The sequence below is a fragment of the Lactuca virosa genome, chromosome 2 (assembly GCF_052849685.1).
Source record: "Lactuca virosa cultivar CGN04683 chromosome 2, Lactuca_virosa_CGN04683_v6, whole genome shotgun sequence".
In the NCBI taxonomy this organism is placed as follows: domain Eukaryota; kingdom Viridiplantae; phylum Streptophyta; class Magnoliopsida; order Asterales; family Asteraceae; genus Lactuca; species Lactuca virosa.
Genome location: NC_136427.1, coordinates 287,511,273 through 287,536,946, shown reverse-complemented (window position 1 = coordinate 287,536,946; position 25,674 = coordinate 287,511,273). Strand labels below are relative to the sequence as shown.

The following is a 25,674-nucleotide window of genomic DNA, read 5'->3' as shown; positions in this document are numbered from 1 at the left end:
TCGCTTTCAAAATAACTTGTATTCTCAGGTCATCAGTAGACAGGTACAGATGCAGCTTTTGAGAAGATGGAGCACATACAAGACTCCTCTTTATTTTGATTATATTTTTGGTGTCTAACAAACTGTACAGAACACGCTTGTATTACAATTATTATATTAATGTAATGGATGTTGTTGCTTGTCTTTACTATTATGCATTGTTATGATACTGTACATGACGTCCTCCACCCCAGAACGTATTTCCGCCGTTCTCGGTTTTGGGGTGTGACAGTTCGGATCTGGGAGGTCCCATTCTTTTGGAAAGAAGACAAGAGGCAGCATGGTGTTCGGGCAGAGGTGTCTATCATGATGGTTCCTGTGTGCGAAGTAGTTTGGGGTTTGCAGAAGTTTGAAGTATGTTTTCTTCAGAAGGGAGGTTCGAGTTGGCTTTTAGTGTCGTGGGAATGTTGTTCCGCGCGTAGAATCATCGGTTGCGTTCCGCAGATTAGTTGATGGGGAGATGGGTGTGAGATAGAAGAGACTTCAAGGACGAAGTCTAGTTTAAATGGGGGAGAGTTGTAACACCCTGTTCTAAAAGTATATGTTCTTGGATTTCAGAGCCCGAGGCTAGGGGCGTTTCGGTCTTTTATGGGTCTTGGAGTTTTACTTGAGAATTTTTGGACCAAGGTGTGTCGCTAGAAGCGAAGGGCTTCTCTCCACCTTTTCGTGGATATAAAGCTCGTCGGAAACGGACTTAGAACGAAGGAGTTATAGCATTTTGAAGTTATTGACATTTATGGTCCCTTAATGGAAAAGTTGGCAAAGAAGGATTATGCATGCAAAGTGGAAGGCGCGTGGGTACGCCCAACGTACAAGGGAAATGGTCGCGGTTACTTTTTGGCGTACGCCCAACGTATGTCCAGAGTCCAGAAACCCTAAATTTAGGGTGTGCCACTATATAAGGAACATTATACCCTCAAGATTCAGCCTCCATTTCACCCTAAAGAGCTGCTACGAAACCCTAAACCATCTTGAGTGTTCTTGGAGCTTGTAAGGCCATTTTTTAATGCATTTTAGTGTTCTTGGAGAGGTATGATCACCTTGGAGTCTCATTGATCAAGGAAGAGCTTATGGATCCAAGTTCTCCAGCTCGTTTACAAACCCCAGAAGGTATAAAGCTTCCAACTTTCCTTATAGAAGTTTAGATCTAGGTTTATGGAGCTTTGGACCTTTTTAGGTCCAAAGAACGGACCTTTTTGATGAAACCTGGTGTTTGAGCTTAGGGTTGCCACCCTCAGAGCTAAAAAGGTCCCATAAGCAGTAAAGTCTCCATCTTGAACGTCTTAATGGGTTCATGCATGAGATCTAGCCCTCTTTATGGAAGAAGAATGTCATTTTGGGAGTTTAGGCTTGATTGGGCCAAGTTAAGTCACAAAGTCAGTGACTTTATGTAACGCCCGTAGATCCCGGCTAGTCAATTTAGAGATAATAGGGGTCGAAAACAACTTTTCGACAAAAGATTATTTAGAATAAATAACCTTAACCAAGTTTTAGAATATGTTTCAAGGGTTCCGTACATATAAAGAACGCCGAAATCCGAGTTATAACGAAGAAGTTATGGCCCGTCGAAGTTTCGCGACGGAACCGACACGACACCGGGAAACGTAAATAGTGAATTTACGATAGAGCAATATTCAGCCTTAGCGATCTAAACGAAAGTCGTAGAATACGTTAAACCGAGAGCGTCCATAAAAAGAACGCCCAAATCCGACTTCATATGAAGAAGTTGTGATTTTTCGAAGTTTTGGCTTAGCAATGTACAGCCCGAAATTCGAATATTAGATCGAGCGTTTTTATCTGACACAACCTAAACGAGAATCGAATATCTCGTTAATAGTAGTGCAACGATAAAAAGACAGACGAAAACGGACGTCGGATGAAGAAGTTATGGATTTTTAACGGACCAATCTTGTCCCGGCCTGTTAAAAATATGAAATTTAAAATAAAGTCAAAATTAGCCGACGGAGTCTAAACGAAAGTTGTAGAGTACGTTCCCGCCTTCGCGTGGATATAAAGAACGTCAAAAACGGAGCTCGTATGAGGAAGATACGAATTTTTAAAGTTTGGAATCGAAATCACGAAGTCTGATGCGAGATGGATGACGTGGCCTCATCGCAGCCGTCCATCGCTGATCGCAAAGCACCCTTCGGATCACGCCACGTCGCCTCGCTTTGCCCTACGCCCCGCGTCCGAGGTTGGTACGCCCAACGTACCTTCGGTCCTTATCCTCTTCCGGAGTGCGAGACAGCTGGATCCGAGCTGGGCCTTATCCGAAGACTACGCCCAACGTACGTCCGAGGCTCGCGGCTATAAATACCTGCGAGGGCTGCCGAGCAAATCACACCAATTCTCATTCTCTCTCTAGTTTCTTTCTCTCTCTAGCTCCCCAAACCACTCCTAAACCCTAGATAAAACCCCTAGCACCCAAAGGAAGCCCCAGGCTCCCGGAGTCCCGAGAAAAAGGGTCTTTCGGTTTCGAAACGCTGCTCCAAGCGAAGCCCGATTTTCTTTAAAATCCGCTGTAAGTGAGCTACGCTTACGAAATTTTTAATATAGCTTTCAAATAATTATAGTAATGTTATTAGGTCCTTAAAATAATTATTTGGGCTATTATTATGAGTTATATAAGTATCGTTTAACGCTTATATAATAGTAATAATAGTCAAACTATTAATTAGTCGCGGTTATCGTTAGACTAAACCCTAGTGGTATTGATACCAGGTTTTATCGAAGGGAAATTGTTTTAAGAGTATCGAAGCGCTGTCCGAGTGCTGAGTCACCACCGTATCAGGTGAGTGCATGGTCCCTTTCATCTTACACATAGATATGAAGTATTTTAATATAAATTACGTGCTATGTGTGCATATTGTCTGAATACTTGCTGTCTATGCTGGTGAAAGATTTTTTATACATGTTTTAAATGATATAAGCTGTATAAAGTATTTTATATCTACAAAATATGTTGGGTAAAACATGGGTAGATGAATGATGAGGAATAAAAGCTGAAATAGAGGAACATTAGTAGTATGGACCTAGTGCCCTATAGGTAAACATTGGCAGCAGTGGACCTAGTACCCTATAGATGAGCACTGGCAGCTGCGCCACAACCCGTAGATGTTTTAGATCTACGGTAAACGTCCTAGCAGCTGCGCTCTAAGGACAGTATCGGCAGCTGCGCCTAATAGGGAGCCTTATGACCATGACAGTAGCGTTTAAAGGTCAATACCGGCAGAAGCACCTCGTAGAAAATGTCCCGATTCTGGCAGCTGCGCCTAAGTGATAATATTAGCAGCTGCACTTGACCACTGTGTCATTGGCAACAATGGACTTCATGTTGTCTCCTTAGGATGATCCTTAGGAATGAATGAACAAGGATTAGCTGATCCTTAGGGTAAATCCTTAAGAAGATAATGGGAATGGGTAATTGGGTTGATTGTTTGATGTTTAAATATAATAATTATATTATTGTGGATTGAAAACCCTATGTACTCACCAGGTTTCCCAACCTGACCCACTCAGTTTATTTGTATCACAGGTGTCGATATGAAGTTACATTACACTGAAAGATTTAAAAGAGATGTAGATCACTAGTGTAAATGAATGTAAGTTCTGTTTATGCTTATGTTTCTGTATTGACGATGACATCCCAAATGTTTTAAAAGTGAATAAAAATACATTTCTTTAGAAATGCTTTGATAATGCAATTATCATGTTTTTATGGGAACAAATTCCGCAACATTTTTATTAAAAGAGGTACTCTGATTTTTATAAAACCTAAACAAAATCGGTCTTTTCTGGCCGTGAAATTTGGGATGTCACAGTTGGTATTAGAGCATTAGTTTAAGCGAACTAGGAATATGGATTTATTTCTAGACTTAAACTTAGAATGCTAAGCGATGATTGTGAGGTGTGAGCACTAGCTTATTTTAGGAATTATTGCCGACCGGATCTGGAAACCTTATGTGTTTAGGATTCTAAGCGTTTAACTACGATATTAGAACTAGCATATAAACGTTTCGGAGTGATAATGATGATTTAAACGTCAATCCTAAATAAAGATCTAGATTCACCTTATTCGGTGTATAGATCAAGATGGCAAGGACCCGTAGCGGAAACGTGAATGCAAATGGGAACCGAGATCAGCCCCCAGTGATACAGCAAATACCAGTCGTAGTAGAAGTTTCACCTGAGCCAATCACCATGGCTGGAGTACAAGCCATGATGCGGGCTATGTTAGCTGAACAAAGGGAAGAAATGAGGCAGATGTTGCATGAAAATAAGGACGAACCTACAATGCCAGTTGAACAACCCGAATTGAACGATGGGCAGTCAGAAGGAGGGAACTACAGTGGGACCGTTGGTCAAGCCAACCCACCAATAGTTCGACAAAACAACCAGGATGACAGAGTCGAGAGGAATGGATGCAAGTACAAGGATTTTCTGACTTGCAAGCCATCGAATTTCACTGGAAAGGAAGATCCGATCGGGTCATGGATTGGATCTCGGAGATGGAGTTAGCTTTCATGACGTGTGGTTGCAGAGGCAAACTACAAACCACGTTTGCAGTACGCCAGTTCAGAGGAGGCGCGGTTCGTTGGTGGAACACTCTGGGGAAAACTCTAAGCCCCAATGAGCCCCTGCAGCTAACGTGGGCAGAGTTTTTGGTGCAGTTCAAACGTAAGTACTGCTCAGCCCAAAATCTGCTCGAGCTAGAAAACCAATTCCTTACCTTGAAGAAAGGAAGCATGTCTATTGATGAATACACCAACAACTTCACAGAGAAGATGGAGTTCGCCTTGCGTCTTGTTCCGGATGAGCTGACGAAAATCGACAAGTACACAAAAGGACTTCCATGGGAGTACGCGGTGCCAGTGCGTCAGGCACCTACTCTGGAAGCAGCTATCTGGGCTGCCAAATCTGTGGAGGATATGATTAAGGGAAGAGCTGCCAGCAAGGTTGAGGTTGGCGAAAAGAGGAAGTTCGAAGGATCGGCAAGGCCCGATGAGAAGAGAAATTCCAATACAAGGAAGTTTAGAGGAGGAGGAAGTGAAGAAAGATGGTGCGAAAAGTGCAAAAAGAAACACACTGGAAAATGCGGTGAGGAGGTGACTTGTTTCAAGTGTGGGAAGCATAGGCACTATGCCAATGAGTGTACATTCAACAAAAGGGTGTGTTACGGATGTAACGAGGAAGGGAACTTCAAGCAAGACTGCCTAAAGAGAGAGGGGGCTACAAAGCCAAATGTGCCGCCAAAGCCAAAGGCGAGAGCATTTCAAATGATCCTTGACGAAGCAGATGACAATGCGAGGATTCAGGAGTAATGGCTTGACATCCAAAGATCGAGTTACGAAGTAGTCGTGTAGATAGTACCACGTGATGTAGCCTGTTAGAGGCATAGTCTAGGGTGAACTTGAACACCTATGTAATCATTTCAAGGAATAATATAAAACCTTCGTTTTGATATTTGATGTGTTAAGTTGTTATGTGATTTTCTTGTATGGTGACTTGGAAAACTGCGGGACAATACTTGGGACGAGTATGAGTAGGTGTGAATGGTAGTAGAGGCCTATACTACCGGAAGCACAAGACTCGCACTTGGATCAGGGAAAGTCACAAGGTTACCAAGAAGCTAGTAATTGATTTCGTTTTATTCAAGTATGTCGTTACCATCGTTTTGGTAATGACTAAGAAGATGATTGTAATTCCGACCCTAGCGGTCATATCAAATTGAGTCCGACTACGATAAGTATGCTAAATAGTTCAAAGAACCAAGTCCAATGTAGCATCTGACTTAAGCTAAAAGCTTGAAGTGAAAGACAATCAAAGAGATCAGTAGAGGTATCGTGATAGTTGCTTGTAGCTAGAAATGCTACCTTTTAAGATGAGATTAGAACATGAACGAAAGTATAGTCTGTTCTGGAAGACTCTAAGAGACCTGAGTCTAAGCGTTACAACATACAATGATAGGTCATTAGAATATGACACATCGTTCCATTGTAGTAATAAAAGAACTTATCTTAAGTTCATATCCAGTGAGGATCGAGATTGTGACTTGAAGGTCTTAATTTGGAGTCTTACGTGAGATAGGGAGCAAGTGCAAGATCGAGCACCGCCTGCAGTCAAGAAGTCTTAGAGTTAGATACTCGTTCAAAGAAACATGAAAGTTATGGTTATTACTTAGGATGAAGAGATAGCTTATGGAGTCATCATGTGAGCCATGTTTCGTTGATGATTCCGGGACGTAATCATCCTAAGGGGGAGATAATTGTAACGCCCGTAGATCCGGACTAGTCAATTTAGAGATAATAGGGGTCGAAAACGACTTTTTGACAACAGATTATTTAGAATAAATAACCTTAACCAAGTTGTAGAATATGTCTCAAGGGTTCCGTACATATAAAGAACGCCGAAATCCGAATTATAACGAAGAAGTTATGGCCTGTCGAAGTTTCGCGACGGAACCGGCACGACACGGGGAAACGTAAATAGTGAATTTACGATAGAGCAATATTCAGCCTTAGCGATCTAAACTAAAGTCGTAGAATACGTTAAACCGAGAGCGTCCATAAAAAGAACGCCCAAATCCGACTTCATATGAAGAAGTTGTGATTTTTCGAAGTTTTGGCTTAGCAATGTACAACCCGAAATTCGAATATTAGATCGAGCGTTTTTAGCCGACACAACCTAAACGAGAATCGAATATCTCGTTAATAGTAGTGCAACGATAAAAAGACAGACGAAAACGGACGTTGGATGAAGAAGTTATGGATTTTTAACGGACCAATCTTGTCCCGGCCTGTTAAAAATATAAAATTTAAAATAAAGTCAAAATTAGCCGACGGAGTCTAAACGAAAGTTGTAGAGTACGTTCCCGCCTTCGCGTGGATATAAAGAACGTCAAAAACGGAGCTCGTATGAGGAAGATACGAATTTTTAAAGTTTGGAATCGAAATCACGAAGTCTGATGCGAGATGGATGACGTGGCCTCATCGCAGCCGTCCATCGCTGATCGCAAAGCACCCTTCGGATCACGCCACGTCGCCTCGCTTTGCCCTACGCCCCGCGTCCGAGGTTGGTACGCCCAACGTACCTTCGGTCCTTATCCTCTTCCGGAGTGCGAGACAGCTGGATCCGAGCTGGGCCTTATCCGAAGACTACGCCCAACGTACGTCCGAGGCTCGCGGCTATAAATACCTGCGAGGGCTGCCGAGCAAATCACACCAATTCTCATTCTCTCTCTAGTTTCTTTCTCTCTCTAGCTCCCCAAACCACTCCTAAACCCTAGATAAAACCCCTAGCACCCAAAGGAAGCCCCAGGCTCCCGGAGTCCCGAGAAAAAAGGTCTTTCGGTTTCGAAACGCTGCTCCAAGCGAAGCCCGATTTTCTTTAAAATCCGCTGTAAGTGAGCTACGCTTACGAAATTTTTAATATAGCTTTCAAATAATTATAGTAATGTTATTAGGTCCTTAAAATAATTATTTGGGCTATTATTATGAGTTATATAAGTATCGTTTAACGCTTATATAATAGTAATAATAGTCAAACTATTAATTAGTCGCGGTTATCGTTAGACTAAACCCTAGTGGTATTGATACCAGGTTTTATCGAAGGGAAATTGTTTTAAGAGTATCGAAGCGCTGTCCGAGTGCTGAGTCACCACCGTATCAGGTGAGTGCATGGTCCCTTTCATCTTACACATAGATATGAAGTATTTTAATATAAATTACGTGCTATGTGTGCATATTGTCTGAATACTTGCTGTCTATGCTGGTGAAAGATTTTTTATACATGTTTTAAATGATATAAGCTGTATAAAGTATTTTATATCTACAAAATATGTTGGGTAAAACATGGGTAGATGAATGATGAGGAATAAAAGCTGAAATAGAGGAACATTAGTAGTATGGACCTAGTGCCCTATAGGTAAACATTGGCAGCAGTGGACCTAGTACCCTATAGATGAGCACTGGCAGCTGCGCCACAACCCGTAGATGTTTTAGATCTACGGTAAACGTCCTAGCAGCTGCGCTCTAAGGACAGTATCGGCAGCTGCGCCTAATAGGGAGCCTTATGACCATGACAGTAGCGTTTAAAGGTCAATACCGGCAGAAGCACCTCGTAGAAAATGTCCCGATTCTGGCAGCTGCGCCTAAGTGATAATATTAGCAGCTGCGCTTGACCACTGTGTCATTGGCAACAATGGACTTCATGTTGTCTCCTTAGGATGATCCTTAGGAATGAATGAACAAGGATTAGCTGATCCTTAGGGTAAATCCTTAAGAAGATAATGGGAATGGGTAATTGGGTTGATTGTTTGATGTTTAAATATAATAATTATATTATTGTGGATTGAAAACCCTATGTACTCACCAGGTTTCCCAACCTGACCCACTCAGTTTATTTGTATCACAGGTGTCGATATGAAGTTACATTACACTGAAAGATTTAAAAGAGATGTAGATCACTAGTGTAAATGAATGTAAGTTCTGTTTATGCTTATGTTTCTGTATTGACGATGACATCCCAAATGTTTTAAAAGTGAATAAAAATACATTTCTTTAGAAATGCTTTGATAACGCAATTATCATGTTTTTCTGGGAACAAATTCCGCAACATTTTTATTAAAAGAGGTACTCTGATTTTTATAAAACCTAAACAAAATCGGTCTTTTCTGGCCGTGAAATTGGGGATGTCACACTTTATGGATTAAGACATGGAAAAGGACCAGGATCTATGTTTGTAGCCTCTGAAGTGGAGTATTAAGCTCTTAATGAGAAATGGACTTAGCAGGGGGAGTTACGCTAAGCGTACATGCAGGTACGCCCAGCGTACTCACCACTTACCTAGTACGCTTAGCGTACGCGTGGGTATGCCCCACGTACTTTGTCAGTTTGGGCTTCGTGTTAGTGGGCCTCGGTTTGGGCCATAACTTGGATTCTTGGGCCTTAGTTGGCCATCAGAAGTCAGATAATATGGGCCAAGGAAATGTTTGGGCTTAGGATAAGGCCCATTAGAGGAATTGGGCCCGATTTAGCAAATTGGGCCATTAGTGGGCCACTAGTGGGCTTGGGAAGCTTACCTAGTTTTGGGCCTTAGTTATGGATCAGGTTGGCTTAGGGGTAGAATGGTCATTCTACCCTATGAAGGGTTATTGTATTGGACTAAGTGATGTTTGGTATTGATAGCTCGGAGAACCGAAGGAGCAGCGGTTCGGGAATTGTTGGATAGCAATCAGAGGGATATCAACAAGGGTTCAACAGTGCAAGGTGAGTTTTCTCCAGTAGGAACGGGTCTAAGGCACCTATGTTGGCCCGTTTATGTGTGTTAGTAAATATCGGATTTAGATCCGGTGCTGGGCGGGGCCCGAGGAAGGTTTATATGTATGTTTCCGAGCTACGGTTCGATGTCGGGTGGTACCCGAGGTAGTAGTGTAGTTGTAGTTATACTCGTTGTCTTTGTGATACTTGTATATGCCTGGTAGGGGGATGAGTGTGGGCGGGGGCCCGTATCTTATCAGTAGCTGAGTGTGGACGGGGTTCCATATCTCATTAGTAGCAGAATAGGGGCGAGGCCCAAGATAGGTGGGGCCTTGAGACTAGAAGTTATGGTATAGTGATTGTGTTAGCTTGTTTATATGTTATTGTTGTATGTAAGTAGCGGGCGGGGACCGAAGACAGGCGGGGCTTGGTAGAAACAGATCTGTATACCGAGCGGGGCCTGATGTCGGATTCGTCTGATGCCGAGCTGGGCCCGATGTAGTGGACTAGGACTGTTGTTTGCAGTATATGATTATGTATGGTATGTGGTAGGTTGGGGAACTCAGTAAGCTTCGTGCTTACGACTTTCAGTTTTTGTTTCAGGTACTTCCGGTAGCGGAGGAAAGAGCTCGGGATGATCGCATGGCATACACCAAGAAGTTTTAGCCTGGGAGGCTTATACTCTGATAAAAGATCATGTTTTGAGATGATACACTGATTTGATGTAACAACCTTTGTTTATGAATGATATGATATGTTATTATGGTTTTTATTAATTAATTAAACAAGAATTTTTGGGACCGTGTTTTTGGGACGTTACAAAGATGAACACAAGATATAGTAAATTATCAAAAGATACAACAGAGTGCCATCGAAAGAGACCCTTTTAAGCAAGGAATACCCAATCCCATCAACCAACTCTTCCTAATTAAACTCCTCATCTTTAACTACAAACTTCTCTAAGAGCATCCCCAATGGGGATTTTAATGGTGAGTTCAATGAACAAAAAGTTGATGAGGTGGAATTCAATGCATTAAACCCACCATTGTGGGTCAAGTTTAATGGACTGGAGTTTAATCACCATTGGACGGTGGTATGGAAATTTATTTTATTTTATTTATTTTACTTTTTTTTACCTAATTCCCTAATGTATTTAAACATTTTGAGGGTCCACACATGCATAAAGGTATATGAAATTATTTTTTGATTTATATTATATTTATAATTTATTTTGTTTTATATTTAATAATCCAATTTATTAAATGAATTTATGTTATACTATTCTAAACAATAAAAAATATTTAAAATTTAAAAATATTCTAAACCTAAGACATATGTGACAATCTTTATTTAATACTTTGTAACTTTTAATTTCTAATTAATGTAATATTTTAGTTTTACCTATTAATATTATTTATAAAAAATATTATAAAATGTTGATGTCGCATTTTATTAAACTCTTAAGAGTTTAATGAAGTGTAGAGTTTAATGGGTAAAATGATGAGTAATTTGCGTGTTTAGGGTAATTTGCGAGTTTGGTCCCTAACTTATTTTTTTTTCTCGGAAGGTCCCTATTGTTTGTTTTTGTTACACGTTTGGTCATGTATTCCCTAAAAACACTATTTTTTTCCTTGATTTTTTATTTTATTTAATTAAACACACCCCCAACCCCATCTCCCTCCCCTCAACTTACCTACCCCACCATATTTCCCTATTTAAATAATAGTCTTTTTAGGTAAGACAGGGGCCAAGTGCATAACAAAAAAAAAATAGTAGGGACCAAACACGTAACAAAAACAAACAGTAGGGACCTTCCGAGTTAAAAAATAAGTTAGGGACCAAACGCACAAATTACCCAAAACTGTAGGGACCATTCGTGTAATTTACTCTAAAATGATATAATTAGTGGAATGCGGATGTGGAATACACTGGAGATGGCCTAAGTTTTGCAACAATGTCTCCGCTCTGGTTTCCATGCCCTAATTAAGAATCATAAATGTAATCACAAGAGTTGAAGCCGATTTCTATCACCACAACTCGATTCAATTGATTTAGTAGAATAATTGAGTTCAAGAACGAAAGAACCTACTTTAAATTAAAAAGAGAAATAGTGAGGACAATTTTTATCATTTTTTTCTCACATGGGTTGTTGGAGTGCTATATTTATTGAGAGTTAAATGAAAGCACATTGCTATTTCTCGAAAGAAAAATAGATTAGTGTATTATATGAAAAGATAGTGTTTACTTGAGATAGGAACTTGGAGAATGTGAAAAGAGTGGCAGTTGAGCTTTTTAACAAGGGTTATTTCCATAAAAGACCTTATATTTTGATTTTTTTTTCTTTTTAGACCTAAATTTTTTTTCTTTTCTGAAAAAGACCCAATTTTTTCCTATTACTTGTTATTTTAGACCCTGACATGTTACCAAAAGGGTATTAAGTATTTTCATTTCATAAAAAACCTTAAATTTTGTACTTTTTCCAGTTTAGACCTAAAACGTTTTTTTTTTAATTTCAAAATAAACACAACTTTAAAATTGGTTACAACCTTTAAAACTAGTTGTATAAGGTACTTAACTACACCGATTTAATGAAGCTTAACTTCGTTTATGCATAAAAAAACGTGACCATATCCTTTTAAATTAAAATGAAATCCTAAATTTTATTTTGGTAATTATTATGATTATCTTTAAGAATCAATAACTGTGATATACAAACACCATATATTGATCTAAACACCATGTATACATAAGATAGATTAATAAAATGAGGTGGTAGGCCAACTATTCAATTTTCTTTTTTCAACTACAAAAATCCATAGTGTTGTCATTTTTGCTCATTCACCACATTCCAATCATTGTTATTAATGTCAACTATCGTATTTTGATATTTAAGTGTGCGGTATCATTCTTGTTATTTGGATTTTCAACTTATGCTCAAATGGTTTCATTCCCAAAATATAGTTTTATGTATTCATATGTGATGTTAAGATTTTTTAAGAAAGTCTTAAACTTGAATCTCATATATCTAAACAAAACTATTACGAATGTTTATGATTAATATTTTTATGTATTTATTTGATATAATTATAACTTATTATTTAATAATGGGCTAATGCTACAAAATATTCTATGGCTTTGGTTTAGGAGTACGATAGTGAATGCGTTTGTTAACTGTTCTAAAAAAAATTGATTAAAAAATTCGGCCAAAAAAATAATATAAAAAAGTGAGAGAGGGAAATATGTCCAGACTCACCAAATAAGTATAATTAGACAAACTAAAAAAATTATTTTGTATACAGTTTGTTAAATTATATGGTATTTTTTTCTACAAATAAAAAAAAATTGTTATTATGCTAAAAGATTCTTCTTAGCCATGTATTATTCATGTTACTAAAAAATATCAAATTAAAATCAAACTTTTTATTAGCGGTAATAATAACATTTTCTGTAAACAATATATCAAGTTTAATGATATAATATATATCCAAGATAAAGTTTAATTATAGCTTTTAGACAAAAATAAAATTTTGCAATTCCTTTAGGTTATATTCGCTCAAAATATAATATATTAGATAACATTTTCTAGTGTATACATGTATACTTTCTTTTTCGGTGTATTCAAGAAATACCTTATATATTTAGTCTTGAAGATTATAACCAATTTTAAAGTTGAGTTTATTTAGAAAAAAAATATTTTAGGTCTAAAATGAAAACAACTATAAAATATAAGGTCTTTTATGAAACAAAAATATCTAATTTACTTGTTGGTGACCTGCTAGGTTTGAAATAACAAGTAACACATAAAAGTTAGGTCTTTTTCGGAAAAGAAAAAAAATTTAGGTCTAAAAAGAAAAAAAATCAAAATATTGGGTCTTTTATGGAAATAACCCTTTTAAGAACGGATTTGTGTTGATTAAAACCAAGGTTCTAAATAATGTAAGGCGTGACTTGGCGGCAATGTCAAGTCTCAAGCTTTTCCGAGCCTTGGCGAGTCACGTCATTTGTAAGGCATGACTTAAGGCGGTAATTTTTTATATAATTTATATTTTTATATGTATTTTCAACTATTATTTATTTTTATACACATATATGAGTCAAGACGGCGTTTTGGTAAAACTTGGCGGCACATACAAGCCTTGGAGCCATGGGGCGCCATGGCGGAGTCATAGCAAGCTTTTTTAGAACCTTGATTAAAACCATTAGCAAGCTTACATCATATGTGGTTAAAGTATACATTAGATGAATTTGATTGATAATTTGAGTAAGAATTTGAGGGACTAACCTTGTACTTCTTTAGAGTTATTTTCAGTTAGATCAACCATGAAATCCATCCATAATCCTCCCAAAAAGAACATCCCTTCAATATAGAAGTGTATCTGTCATACAAAACACACAAACCAAGAATGGAGTCGCCTTCTTAGAATTATTGTCAAGAGCATATGCCACAGTGAGTCCCAAACTTGATGACAGTGCATCGTTTTACACTATATTTAGGAACTTGCAATTCTTTTTCTAAGCAGAATCTAATCGTGGGAAAGAGAGAGTGGTACATATTGATTGAGGACTTTTATCAAACAGGTAGCATGCAATATACAAGTTAGGCTTTTCGCAGAAGAACGATACTTTCTTTTACCATACGTTGAATGGCAACGTGATGCACTCTATGTTACTGTCGTTCGATTTCTTGCAGGGGCACCGAGTTCTAATTGCGGTGTTGGAATTTTATTGTGAGCAATTTCTCCGCTTATATGATGCCCCAAAATTCATCTCACGTGCAGACGTGGTTAATACCCGGCCTGAGGTTGATGCAAATGGGCTTCCGGAAGGAAACGCATCTATTTACCAATAAGGTATCTGATTTTGTTATATTTCTTTTAGTACCGATGTAGTTTTGTGCTTTGAAAACGTATTAGGACATAAAAAGCATCCTTAATTGGTAATAGATTGGTGGTCCAATCCAATTTCTGTCAAGGAAATTCCTCGTTTATGGAAATTTGTAATGTTTAGGTCTTTGATTTTGAAGTTGCTATGTTTAGTATAACCGATTGTGGATTGCTTAGATTAGATTGTCAACAGTATCATTTTGTTGGATTACTCTTCGTTGGATCTCGTAGACACTTTAATTAGCAAGAACCTGAGGATTTTCCATAATTAGATATAATATTTTGACTTTCTACAGTCAAATTTTGAAATCTCCAACCTTTGAACTTGATATGTAGTTATTTAAATTCCTCCATTAGAACCAACGAAGACAGTAGCTTGTAGTATTTTAAGGACACCATGTTAGCAGTTTTTGTTTTAGCTACTACATTGTCATGATTCATGTCATTTTGTATCATGCCATTTTTGTTGTTAACTTCAACTTTTGGTCTGGATTCTTGTAGTCATGGTCTATTCCTTGTTAGGAGTACCAGCATTTTTTTTTGTCAGTGATCTTTTGTTCTAAAGAAACATAGAACTTGTGGTGGTTACGATCTCCAAACCCTAAACTGTATTCTACATGAATAAAACTTGCTACTTGTAGACTTGTAGTTTAAGGTCTATAGAATTCATGGACCTTGGTATACCACTCTTAAGAAGAAAGTTAAATGTTACTTCAATATTTTGAGGAAAATAATCAAATATTGGTTTGTGCTCTTATTCAGTTGAATGCCAGAGTTCTGCAATCAGGACAATTAGTGATGTGGAGATTGAAAGGTTACTTACTGCTTTGCCCTTGCTAAAATCTAATATAAGAAAGGAAGACTCTATTACTCCAATATATTGAGGGAAATCTCCCAAACTTAACGGTGTCAAGAACTGAGAAAGATGGACCAATTGAAGTTAAATGCAAAGATAAAGATGATGATTTGTCCATGAACAAAGCTGAAGAAGGAAATATGATCACTTCATTTTTACAACATATGGCCATGGCTTATCTTGATTGCTCTACTGCCATGCCATATGCCATCTGTTGGTGGCTTTGACTTTTCAAGTAAAAATGGTAAACTGTTATGCAATAAGGGTTTGAGTTTTCATTTTGCATTATGATTTATTTACACACAGTTGGATTGATCCCTGCTTTCATTTATCTTGGTTGCAAGGAAAGCAAAGCTTCATTGGCACTGATAATCTTCATATCAAGGATTTTGTAGGTTATGCATTCTTTTCCTCAAAAGACCACCATATTTTCAAAGTAATACCTTTATTTCACAACTTATTCCAACGAAATACAAGATTCATCGTATACTCAAATTCATCCATATTTAACAATTAACACCCAAAATATCGAGTAACAAGACACCTCAACTATTTTGAAGTGTATCCAGAATATGCTGCAACTCATGGACAACATTTACGATATTCATCCGTTGCGTTGGGGAATCCACAGAGCATGATACTCCAAGTTTGACAGTTAAAGCCATGCATTCCTCTATTTTCTTTACATCTGCTATCATAGGAATAGCATCCTCTTGAAGTAAATTCAGAAGGTCATCATCAATAACATCGATTACATGGTCTGGCAAGGCCATGTCTGCAAATTTATGAAGGCTGAGGCCTTCATTAAAGATGTTGTCTGTCGGCCTCTTTCCTGTCATCACCTCCAACAATAGTATTCCAAAACTATAGACATCCCCACTACTTGTCATCTCACTCCCAACACCATACTCTGCAACTTATAAGCAGTTACCTCCTTAACAAAAGGTAACACTATAAATAAATATAAGAATATGGGAATACATGAACTTTACCTGGAGGTGCATATCCAATCGTTCCTCTAATGCCACTTGTGCTGTTTTGGTTTGAATTTGCTCCAAGAAATCGAGCTAAACCAAAGTCTCCAACATGGCCCACCATATCATCATCGAGTAGAATATTGCTAGGCTTCAGGTCACAGTGAAGGATGGATGGCTGGCAGTGATTGTGAAGATAATCAAGTGCAGATGCGACATCAATGAGAATATTTATTCTCTGGAAAAGATTCAGTCTGAATGTATTTGCACTTGAATGCAACCAATCATGTGAGCTCCCATTGGGCATGAACTCATATACCAAAGCTTTGAAATCATTGCCTTGAAAGTCAAGACTTGAACATGAAGTTATTATTTTCAACAGATTCCGGTGTCGAATGTTCCGCCATGCTTCACACTCCGCTATAAAGCTTCTGTGGGCACCTCGGTTTTGCAGATATATAACTTTGACTGCAACAATTCTACCATCATGATCATCAAGGACTCCTTTATAAACAGAGCCAAACCCACCCTCGCCAATCAAATTGGCTTGGGAGAAGCCGTTGGTAGCCTTTAGAAGTTGAGCATATGATACTTTCATGAACTGTTCGTTCCTTGACAATTGAGATGGTTGACTCTTCCTTTTCTTACACCAAACATATGCAAAACATAATATGGTGAAAAGTGTGGATGCAATCAGAATGAATATGGCGAACAAAGGAAACCTTTTTTTATGTTTATCATGAGTCTCATTGCATTTGGGCAGCCCAAGTTCAGGCAAGCCACCACAAAGCCTCCTATTTCCCAAAACAGAGAATGCACTTGCATTGGCAAACACTCCTGTCACCGGTACTTCACCCTCAAAATCATTAAAGGATAGGTCTACATATTCTAATAAGGTCAACTGTTCCAAGAATTGAGGAATTTTTCCCGATAAATTATTGTGAGAGATCGAGCGTTGAAACTCCTCTCATGGAACTTAATGAAGATGGTACCATGCCTTGAAATAAGTTGCCTTTGAGGTTTAAGAATACAAGACTAGTGCAACCACCAAGGCTACTAGGAATGTTACCTGATAAATTATTATGAGATAAATCCAGAGAACTCAACATCTTGAGTTCGCCGACCTCTATTGGGAGTGACCCAAACAGGTTGTTTTGAGAAAGATTTAATGCTATGGTTAGAGCTGGAATTTGAAGAAGTTGTTTAGGTATTGGGCCACTGAATTCATTGTGATCAAGGTACAACATCGATAAGTTATAACAATTTCCCAGGAGTGATGGGATATGCCATTCCAACTTGTTAGAATTCAACCAAAGTTTAGTCAGTGATGATAAGTTCCCGATGGCATCTGGAATTGGCCCTGAAAATTGGTTATCGTATAGATAAGCTTCTTGTGGATTTTGAAGCTTACCAATGGTGGAGGGGATCATTCCAGTAAATCGGTTTTCTCCCAAAACTAATTTGGTCAAGCCAACTAGATTACCTATACTTGAAGGGAGGCTTCCAGAGAAATGATTTCGTCCTAAATGTAGAAAACTGAGTTGGTCAGAAAGATTACCAATTGATGTGGGCAACGCTCCTTGAAACTTGCAATCATCAAGAAGCAACACATCTAGTCTGCTGCAATTTTTCAAGGTATCAATAAACTTCATATCATCAGTTTCTCCGAATCCAAAGGTGTTAACACCTAAGGATATTTGATAGATATCCTTCAGTTTTGCAAAGTCGATAGTCAACTTCCCGCTAAAATAGTTGGCAGTCACTTCAAGATGTTGTAATTTCGAACAATTAGATATCCAGCGTGGAAGAGGTCCAGTAAGTTGGTTACCCCATAACTGAAGGTACACAAGATATGGGAGCATTGTGACTAAGGGAAGAGTACCAATAAGCTGATTTTCAGGCAAGGAAAAATAAGTTAAGAGTGAGAGGTTATAGATGGATTGAGGGATGATTCCAGATAAGTTACAACCACCACAATCAATTTCTATCAAGCTTTTCCAATGGCCTAAGGTGTTTGGAATGCTCCCACCAAATGGATTGTCATTAGCGGAGAACACTTTAATTGATGTTATATTCCCCAAGAAAGGTGGGATTCCACCTGTTAAGTTGTTATATTGAACTACCATAAAAGTTAGTTTTGAGAGGAGACCGATCCCTTTAGGTATGCTTCCAACTAGCTTGTTATTATTAAGTCTAAGATCTTTAAGGTTAGAACAATGAGACAAGTTAGTTGGAATGACTCCGCTGATTTTGTTATAGCCAAGATAGAGGAAACGTAGCCTGGAGAGACGACCAATTTCATGAGGGATCATTCCTTGAATGTTGTTGTTCCTGAGAGAAAACACATGAAGGAAGCTGAGGGTGCGTTTAGTTGCGGAAAAATGGGCCGTTTTCCGGAAAAATTTTCCAAGAAAAATGAGAATTTTGAAAACTCGTTTAGTTCATCTATTTTTGGAAATTTTTGGAAAACTGATAATCATTGTTTTCCATATTTTTCTAATTCCAAAATTTTTCTAAAATATAAACACACACCCACTCCTACCCCATCCACCTCTACCTACCCCACCTTAACACCCCCACCCACACACGCACCCACAAACACACACACATACATACCCACCCCCACACACACCCACCCGCGCACACACAGACACACACACCAACCCACAAACACACACCAACCCACCCACACACACACATACATACCCACCCACACACACCCACCCACAAACACACACACACACATACATACCCACCCACACACACACCCACCCACAAACACACACACATACATACCCACCAACACACCCACACACACACAAACACACTCACACCCACACACACCCCCACAAACACACACACACACAAAGCCACACCTACCCCCACCCTCACAGACACACACCTACACACACACAAACCCACACCTAACCCCACAAACACACACATACACACACACGCACCCCCACCCACCCAACACCACCACCACAATCACCGACCTACCATCACCATCACCACTAACCCGTCACTAGCACCACCACCACCGCTGCCGCCGCCATCACCACCACTGATACAATTGCCGCCGCCACCACCATCGCCTGTCATCACCACCACCGCCGCCGACCCGCTACCGTCACCGCCCCCACCCACACCATACCACCGCTACCGTTTTCTAAAAATGAAAACCGATAGAAAAATACACATCTAAACACGTTTTCTAATTTTCTAAAACTGAAAATGAAAAATGAATAAGTTTAACTAAACGCGTTTTCTAAATTTTTCAATGAAAAATGAAAACGGAAAACGAAAATCGAAAAGGGAAAACAAAAAACGGAAAATGAAAATTGTTTTTCCGTAACTAAACGCAACCTGAGGTTCCCTACATAAGGAGACAACGACCCTTCTAGTCCTTGCGACTCCAATACTAGAGCAGTGACGCTTTTATTCTGCTTCCCACACGAAACACCACTCCAATCACAGAAATGAAAGGAAGCGTTCCATGAGCTTAGACCTTCGTTTGTGATCATTGACTTGAACTTCAATAAAGCCTGATAATCGGTCTCGTTACCACCATCAAAAGCAGAAATAGCGCCGAAAATCAGAAATATAACAAGATTAGAAAAAAGGAGAGCAATATGAGAGTTCATTTTTGCAACTAAACTTAGGAGTTTTTTTTTTTTTTTTTTTTTTTTTTTTGAACAACGAGGGCAGAGTACAAGGTTAATTACATGTAGGCCTTTAAATTTATACTCAGGTTTTGCATGTAAACATACCTTATCATCGTGACCATGACAAATTGAGGGTCTTACTTGTCAAATAATTTATAGCAATAATTATGATGATGATATTTTTGTCAACATATTTCCAGCCATTAGTGTTTTGTTTTGTATATAAGAAATAGTCTAAGAGAGTAAAAAATAACTAGAAATACTACTATGTTTATTGTATGAATTGTCGGGGACAAAGAGTAACAGCTTCAAACCAAAGATATCATGATCATCCTGCAACCTTGCCAATCAAAATAAACTAAATTTTGGTGTGATATCTTTGCCAAATTACATCAAAGTAACATTATTTATATAAGTTTTGTAAGTATTGAAGTTTTACTTCATACTCTTATCATATTCTGAATGATCACATTACTATTATACATTGAACATAAAATGTAAAAGTTCAATTACACAAAATGTATCACTAAAAATCTCATTGTGATCTTTAAAATAAATATATTACTAAATATGATTTCTAAGTTTAGTTATAATTGTTCTTATGAAGGTTTTTATACTTACCTATTTTTTTTAAATATTTAATAGTGTGAATATTGTAAAATTCTGAATAGAAGGCATATAAAGTATAAACATTTAAGTAAAATAAACTAAAGTATTGATTAAAAAATTCAAAAGTTTATGACATAAATAGGTAACAAATTATTTTAAAGGGTTTAAAATAGGGATGAGCATCGGAACTGGGTATCCGCTTTCGGAATTGGAACTGCCTCGGAACCGCCGATTCCGGAATCGGAACCGCCTTAAGTGGTTCTGGTTCTGGTTTTCATTTTTACAGAACCGCTACCCGTTGGGTACCCGCCGAAACCGGCATATATATATATATATATATATATATATATATATATATATATATATATATATATATATATATATCACAATCACATACGTTATACAATATTCTCCTGAATAACATGATTTAAATTTCTAGAATTTTAAATAATTTGTTTTGAAACTTTAAATGTCCATATATTCACTTAAACTATCCATTTAAAAAAAAAATTTATAGATAATAGACATAAGTTACTATTATGTTAATGGTTAAATTCTAACTCATAGAGATATTTGTTTAACTATGGAGTTCAATTCTTTGAATGCTAACTCATAAGTATAGTTTTAAATGTTTTAAAAATTCAACAAATTTAACGAACCGGGTACCCGTTAGTGAAACCGCTACCCGTCGGTTCCGGTTCCGGTTCCAACATTTTAGGAACCGCCGGTTCCGATTCCAGTTCCAGATAATTAAGGCGGGTACCCGCCTACGCTCATCCCTAGTTTAAAATACTATTGAATTAAATAAATGTTGTCAGCCGATAAGTATTTATTATTAAAAAACCATTTTAAATGTGATAGTAGGTTTTTCCAATTACAATTGTCTTTTAAAAATAAAATAACTAAATTATTGTCTTATTTCAAATTTAATTGTACTTTTAAAACGTTTTAGATACTTTATTATTTACTCATATATTTCATTATCTCAAAACTTACCGTTTCTCATAAAATCAGCATCTTATTAAAAGCCATGTTAGATAAGCCCAAAAAGTCATGTTAACCCAGCCCAAAATAGAAGTATTTTCTTTTCTTTTCTGTTTTTCTTTTTAATTTTTTACAATAACCCTGTAAAAGCATAAGGCCATAAGCTTGCTTTAACAGTAGTTGACGAGTACACACCAGTCACGCAGTTGCTTGACTACCTGCTTGAATTGCGTCTCCCGTTTCTTTCCCTAACCCCTTCCGGAAACAATCTCCGGTGAGACATAAGGTAAGTCTTTTATCTCGCTTCATGACTCCGCGCGTTTTTATTCTTATTACTAGTCCCGTATTTATTTACAATGTTCTTGCTATGTTTTCTCGTTGTTTGTCAAATGTTTACTAGGGTTTATCGGATTCAAATAATTCATTGTTCATTGACTTATTTTGGTTAGGAGTTATTGATTTAATCTCTATTTGTACGAAATTTACTTGATTTAATCTCTATTTGTACGAAATGTAATGGGGATATTAACTGGTCATTAGCAAATTTCCCATCCTATCATACTTTTTGGGGAGAGGGGAATGCAGATGATTGGGTTATTATTAGGTTAGGAGCAAACTGATACTGATTCGATATTTCTGTTATTGGTCGTTAGCTATGTATTTTGTTGTTGTGAAAAACCTAGATTGCTCTGAGAACCACGAGTGCTGTAGACGTTAGGTGTATTAGATAAGGATGAGATTTTAGTTTGCGCTTGAATATAAGGGGTAAACCACAGAAACATAATTGTCCTCATAAGTCACATACAGAATTGGCTCATTTGAATTTTTGTTTCTGGTTGTAAGGAGATTAGGGGAAAAAGCTATCAAGCAAATAACCCCAAACTTTAGGTGAGGAATAGGAAGCAGGAAGTAGATGGAACACGCAAACTGGGGATAGATATGGAAAAAAGTAATGGTGAAAGAAGATATTATAAATCAAATATTATGGCATTATCTGGAACTCTTTCACAAAAGGGCATCATGTTGCTTCAACTTCATGACCCCAAATATTGGCATGTTTATGTATGTTACCTCTTTGCAACATGACCACCTGTGATGGAGTTATTAGGAAGAACATGTTGCGAAGAACTTTGCACATTAGTTTACTTATGCAATTACATGATTGAAGATATGCTTTTTCATGATATAGCAAGTGCCTTTATTGAGTAATTCACTTACATGTTTGCTTGGTTAAACAAACACAACTATTGAGTATTAAGTATTGATACAAGAATCAATATAAAAGAGGATGTGTTCTAACTAACAATAATCACACCATTGTAAGTTTACTAAGTGAGGCTCAATTGATCAATCTTTTGATGCCTTTGAGTATCCAGTGAAGTATAGATACTTTTTTTTTTGAAGTCTTGCCTTGGTGATATATAAGTAAAATAAGTGCCCTATTTATACCCACACAAAAAGAACTAATCTGTTCATCCATGGATATCTGCAGACTTCTGTAGCTGTCAGTGGACTTTAATGTTTGAAATCTTCTACTTAGCACTCTGCAGATATTTTCAGTAATAAAATCATCTCCTAAAAACCTGTGGATGTCTGCTGAATTTTGCAGGTATCCATGGAATACAGTGTTTTGACATTTTTATACAAGGCTTAAAAGTAAAATCATGTAATAAAATGTTTTGTAATTCTTATTGAAGTTGGAAAAGTAAAAAGTCATTGTTGGAAAAGACTTATAGGTCCATTACTCCATTGGCATTAAAAGTAGACATTTTTTGTGAAAAGAACTAAAATGAACATTTCTTGTGAAAGATGGAAGAAACTGTACTCCACAGATGTCCATGGATGAACAGATCAGTTATTGATCAAACCCTTCCACTTTTTCTGTGTTATTCAAAAGTAGGTAAATGTTACCTACAACAGGTTGTTGGCACTATCATGCTTCAGTAATCATTTGAAACTATTTTTCTTGGTGTAATAACATTTTTTCCTAGTTCACACATGCTCTTTTGTTAGTGCAAAAGTTTGAACCTGCTTGAATTTACTAAAGTTTAGCAATTAACTGTAAAATATGATAGCATAAGCCGTGTGTGAACGTTTACATTAACAAAACTCTACTTCAGATCTGTGTTAGCATGCTAAAGATGTCACTTTGCAAATGATATGACATTTGATGCTTCTTCCAGAAGTATATAACTTTGCTCCTGTCAGGCATAATGTTCCTGTTTTGTGCTTATTATATAAAATATAAACTATAAAGGATCATTACATATTATCCATAACTTCATTATTGAAAAGAATCTGATGCATAAAATGTTTTTTCCCAAGGTCAATGCTAAATTCTGGTGAGTGCCATATGTTTTGCATATTGAATGATATATTTAAACACATGTCTTATACTTTTGTATCTAATGAAACATGCCTGTTTATTAAGTAATGACTACATCCTTTTTTAGGTAATTGTTGCCCCTTCCATCTGGTTTGACAAAGAGTGGCGTCTGTCAAATGAAGAAGAAGAGAGCAGGAACATCACTTAAAGCACAAGTGGAAGAAAAGAAGCCCAAAGTAACAGTTAAACATGAGACATCTGAGGAGGAAGAATCAGAAGGTGAAGAAGAAACACAAGTAGTTGAAGAAGTAGAGGAAGAAGAAGAAGAAGTTGAAGAGGTAGAGGTTGAAGAAGAAGAGGAAGAAGAGGATGAGGAAGAAGAAGAAGAAGAGGAAGAAGAAGAGGAGGAGGAAGAAGAAGAGGAAGATGAAGAAGAAGATGATGAGAGTTCTAAAAAGGAGACTCTTAAGAAGCTATTAGAGCCATTATCAAAAGCCAAGATCATCGATTTCATCAAAGAAGCAGCTCTGAGTGACACTTCAATAATGGCTACCCTCACCCAGACTGCTGAGGTGGACCCCGCCCACCGCAAGATCTTTGTCTACGGCCTTGGCTGGGACGCCACATCAGACCAAGTCCTCTCCGTCTTCAAACCTTACGGCGATATCGAAGAGTGCAAAGTTTTAATGGATAAGGTAACGGGAAAAGCCAAAGGCTACGGCTTTGTTCTCTTCAAGACCCGAAAAAGCGCACAAAAAGCCCTCAAACAAACACAGAAAAAGATAGGATCCCGCATGGCATCTTGCCAGCTGGCTTCAGCAGGTCCAGGTGGACCCACCAACAACCCGACCGGTGTCACTGCCACGTCAGATCCAGCCGGACGAAAGATCTTCGTCGCAAACGTCGGGTCCCACGTGAATCCCAACGCGCTCAAGTCCTACTTCACAAAGTTTGGAGAAATCGAGGATGGGCCGTTGGGGATGGACAATGCAACTGGAAAGTTCAAAGGGTTTGCCATGTTTGTGTATAAGACAGTTGAAGGCTGCAAGAAGGCTTTGGAGGAACCCAATAAGGTTTTTGATGGTTGTCAGTTGCATTGCAGACAAGCTGTGGATAATCAACGCGGTGGAAATAAAAGTAACAAAAAGACGCAAATGGGTATGAATAATATGTCTAATAATCAGCAAAGTGAGATTGGGAATGTGGGGTATGGTTATGCTCCTCCTCAGCTTATGAATATGAATCCGATGTTAGTGTCTGCTTTAAATCAGAATAGCGTAGCTCCAGCACAGCAGTCTTTTGGTCTGAATGGTGGTTATGGAATGAATACAGTGAACCCAAACATGATTGCAAGTTATGGTTCTCAATTAGGGTTAGCATACCAGAATAATAATGTTTCTCAGGTGGGACGTTCTTCAGGTGGCACAACACCAGCACTGCCAGCTAGGCAACAACAATCTGGAGTTGGGAATTTTCCTTCCTACCTTGGTCGCTAGTTCATACTCACTCAACTTCCTTTCTGTGAATCGTTGTTGTTTGATCTTAGGTTGTGATTGACAATTTGTTTCTTTCAGTTATGTTGTTTTGTTGGATAGATGCATTGTTAAGGTGGTTTAAAGATGGTTCTTTGTAAACCAAGAAAACTGTGAAATTGTAATGGTTTCTTGAATGAACTTTGACTATTTTCATCAACATTTTTTAAGGGAATAACTATTAGGTAATAATTTGAGTTCCTTTTGGTCTTACATAGTTAATATATGCAATTTTAGAGTTGTATGTATGTTTTTTATTTTGCTCTCAGTACAAGCCAGTGTGTGTGACTGGATTCTGGTTAAAGTTTTTTAAGGAACAATGATAACATAGTCAAGTAAATGTTATCATTGCGTTTATGGACAATTCTCTAGCTTTTCACAAAAGTTTTTATTAAAATGTGTTTGGTTTGATAATTTTTTTTAGATTCATCCATTTTACATAATTATAAAAAACTTGAAAATCTGATAATTATTGTTTTCCATATTTTTCCGTTTCCATTTTTTTTAAATATATTAACACATATACCCATCCCATACCCAACCACACCT

General features: G+C 37.7%; 1 protein-coding gene, 1 long non-coding RNA gene and 1 pseudogene across 4 annotated transcripts; 2 read left to right on the top strand and 1 right to left on the bottom strand.

The window, feature by feature from the left end:
* Window positions 1-13,557: 13,557 nt before the first annotated feature.
* LOC145161339 (uncharacterized) lies at window positions 13,558-15,348 on the top strand. The gene is made up of 3 exons (XR_013738476.1): window positions 13,558-13,874; window positions 13,987-14,146; window positions 14,942-15,348. It is a non-coding gene; the product is annotated as an uncharacterized LOC145161339 (long non-coding RNA).
* A 232-nt stretch (window positions 15,349-15,580) lies between these two features.
* On the bottom strand, window positions 15,581-19,653 carry LOC145158620 (uncharacterized; annotated as a pseudogene).
* A 1,768-nt stretch (window positions 19,654-21,421) lies between these two features.
* On the top strand, window positions 21,422-25,285 carry LOC145161338 (UBP1-associated protein 2A-like). 3 transcript variants are annotated; one of them, XM_079080845.1, is made up of 2 exons: window positions 21,422-21,553; window positions 23,721-25,285. In XM_079080845.1, the coding sequence occupies exon 2, from the start codon at window positions 23,770-23,772 to the stop codon at window positions 25,087-25,089; it is 1,320 nt and encodes a 439-aa protein (XP_078936971.1). In that variant the 5' UTR covers window positions 21,422-21,553; window positions 23,721-23,769; the 3' UTR covers window positions 25,090-25,285. The 3 variants fall into 3 exon arrangements, with proteins under 3 accessions (XP_078936971.1, XP_078936973.1, XP_078936972.1); XM_079080847.1 differs by having other exon boundaries at window positions 21,433-21,553; window positions 23,755-25,285; XM_079080846.1 differs by lacking the exon at window positions 21,422-21,553 and adding an exon at window positions 22,755-22,876.
* The last annotated feature ends 389 nt before the right edge of the window (window positions 25,286-25,674 follow it).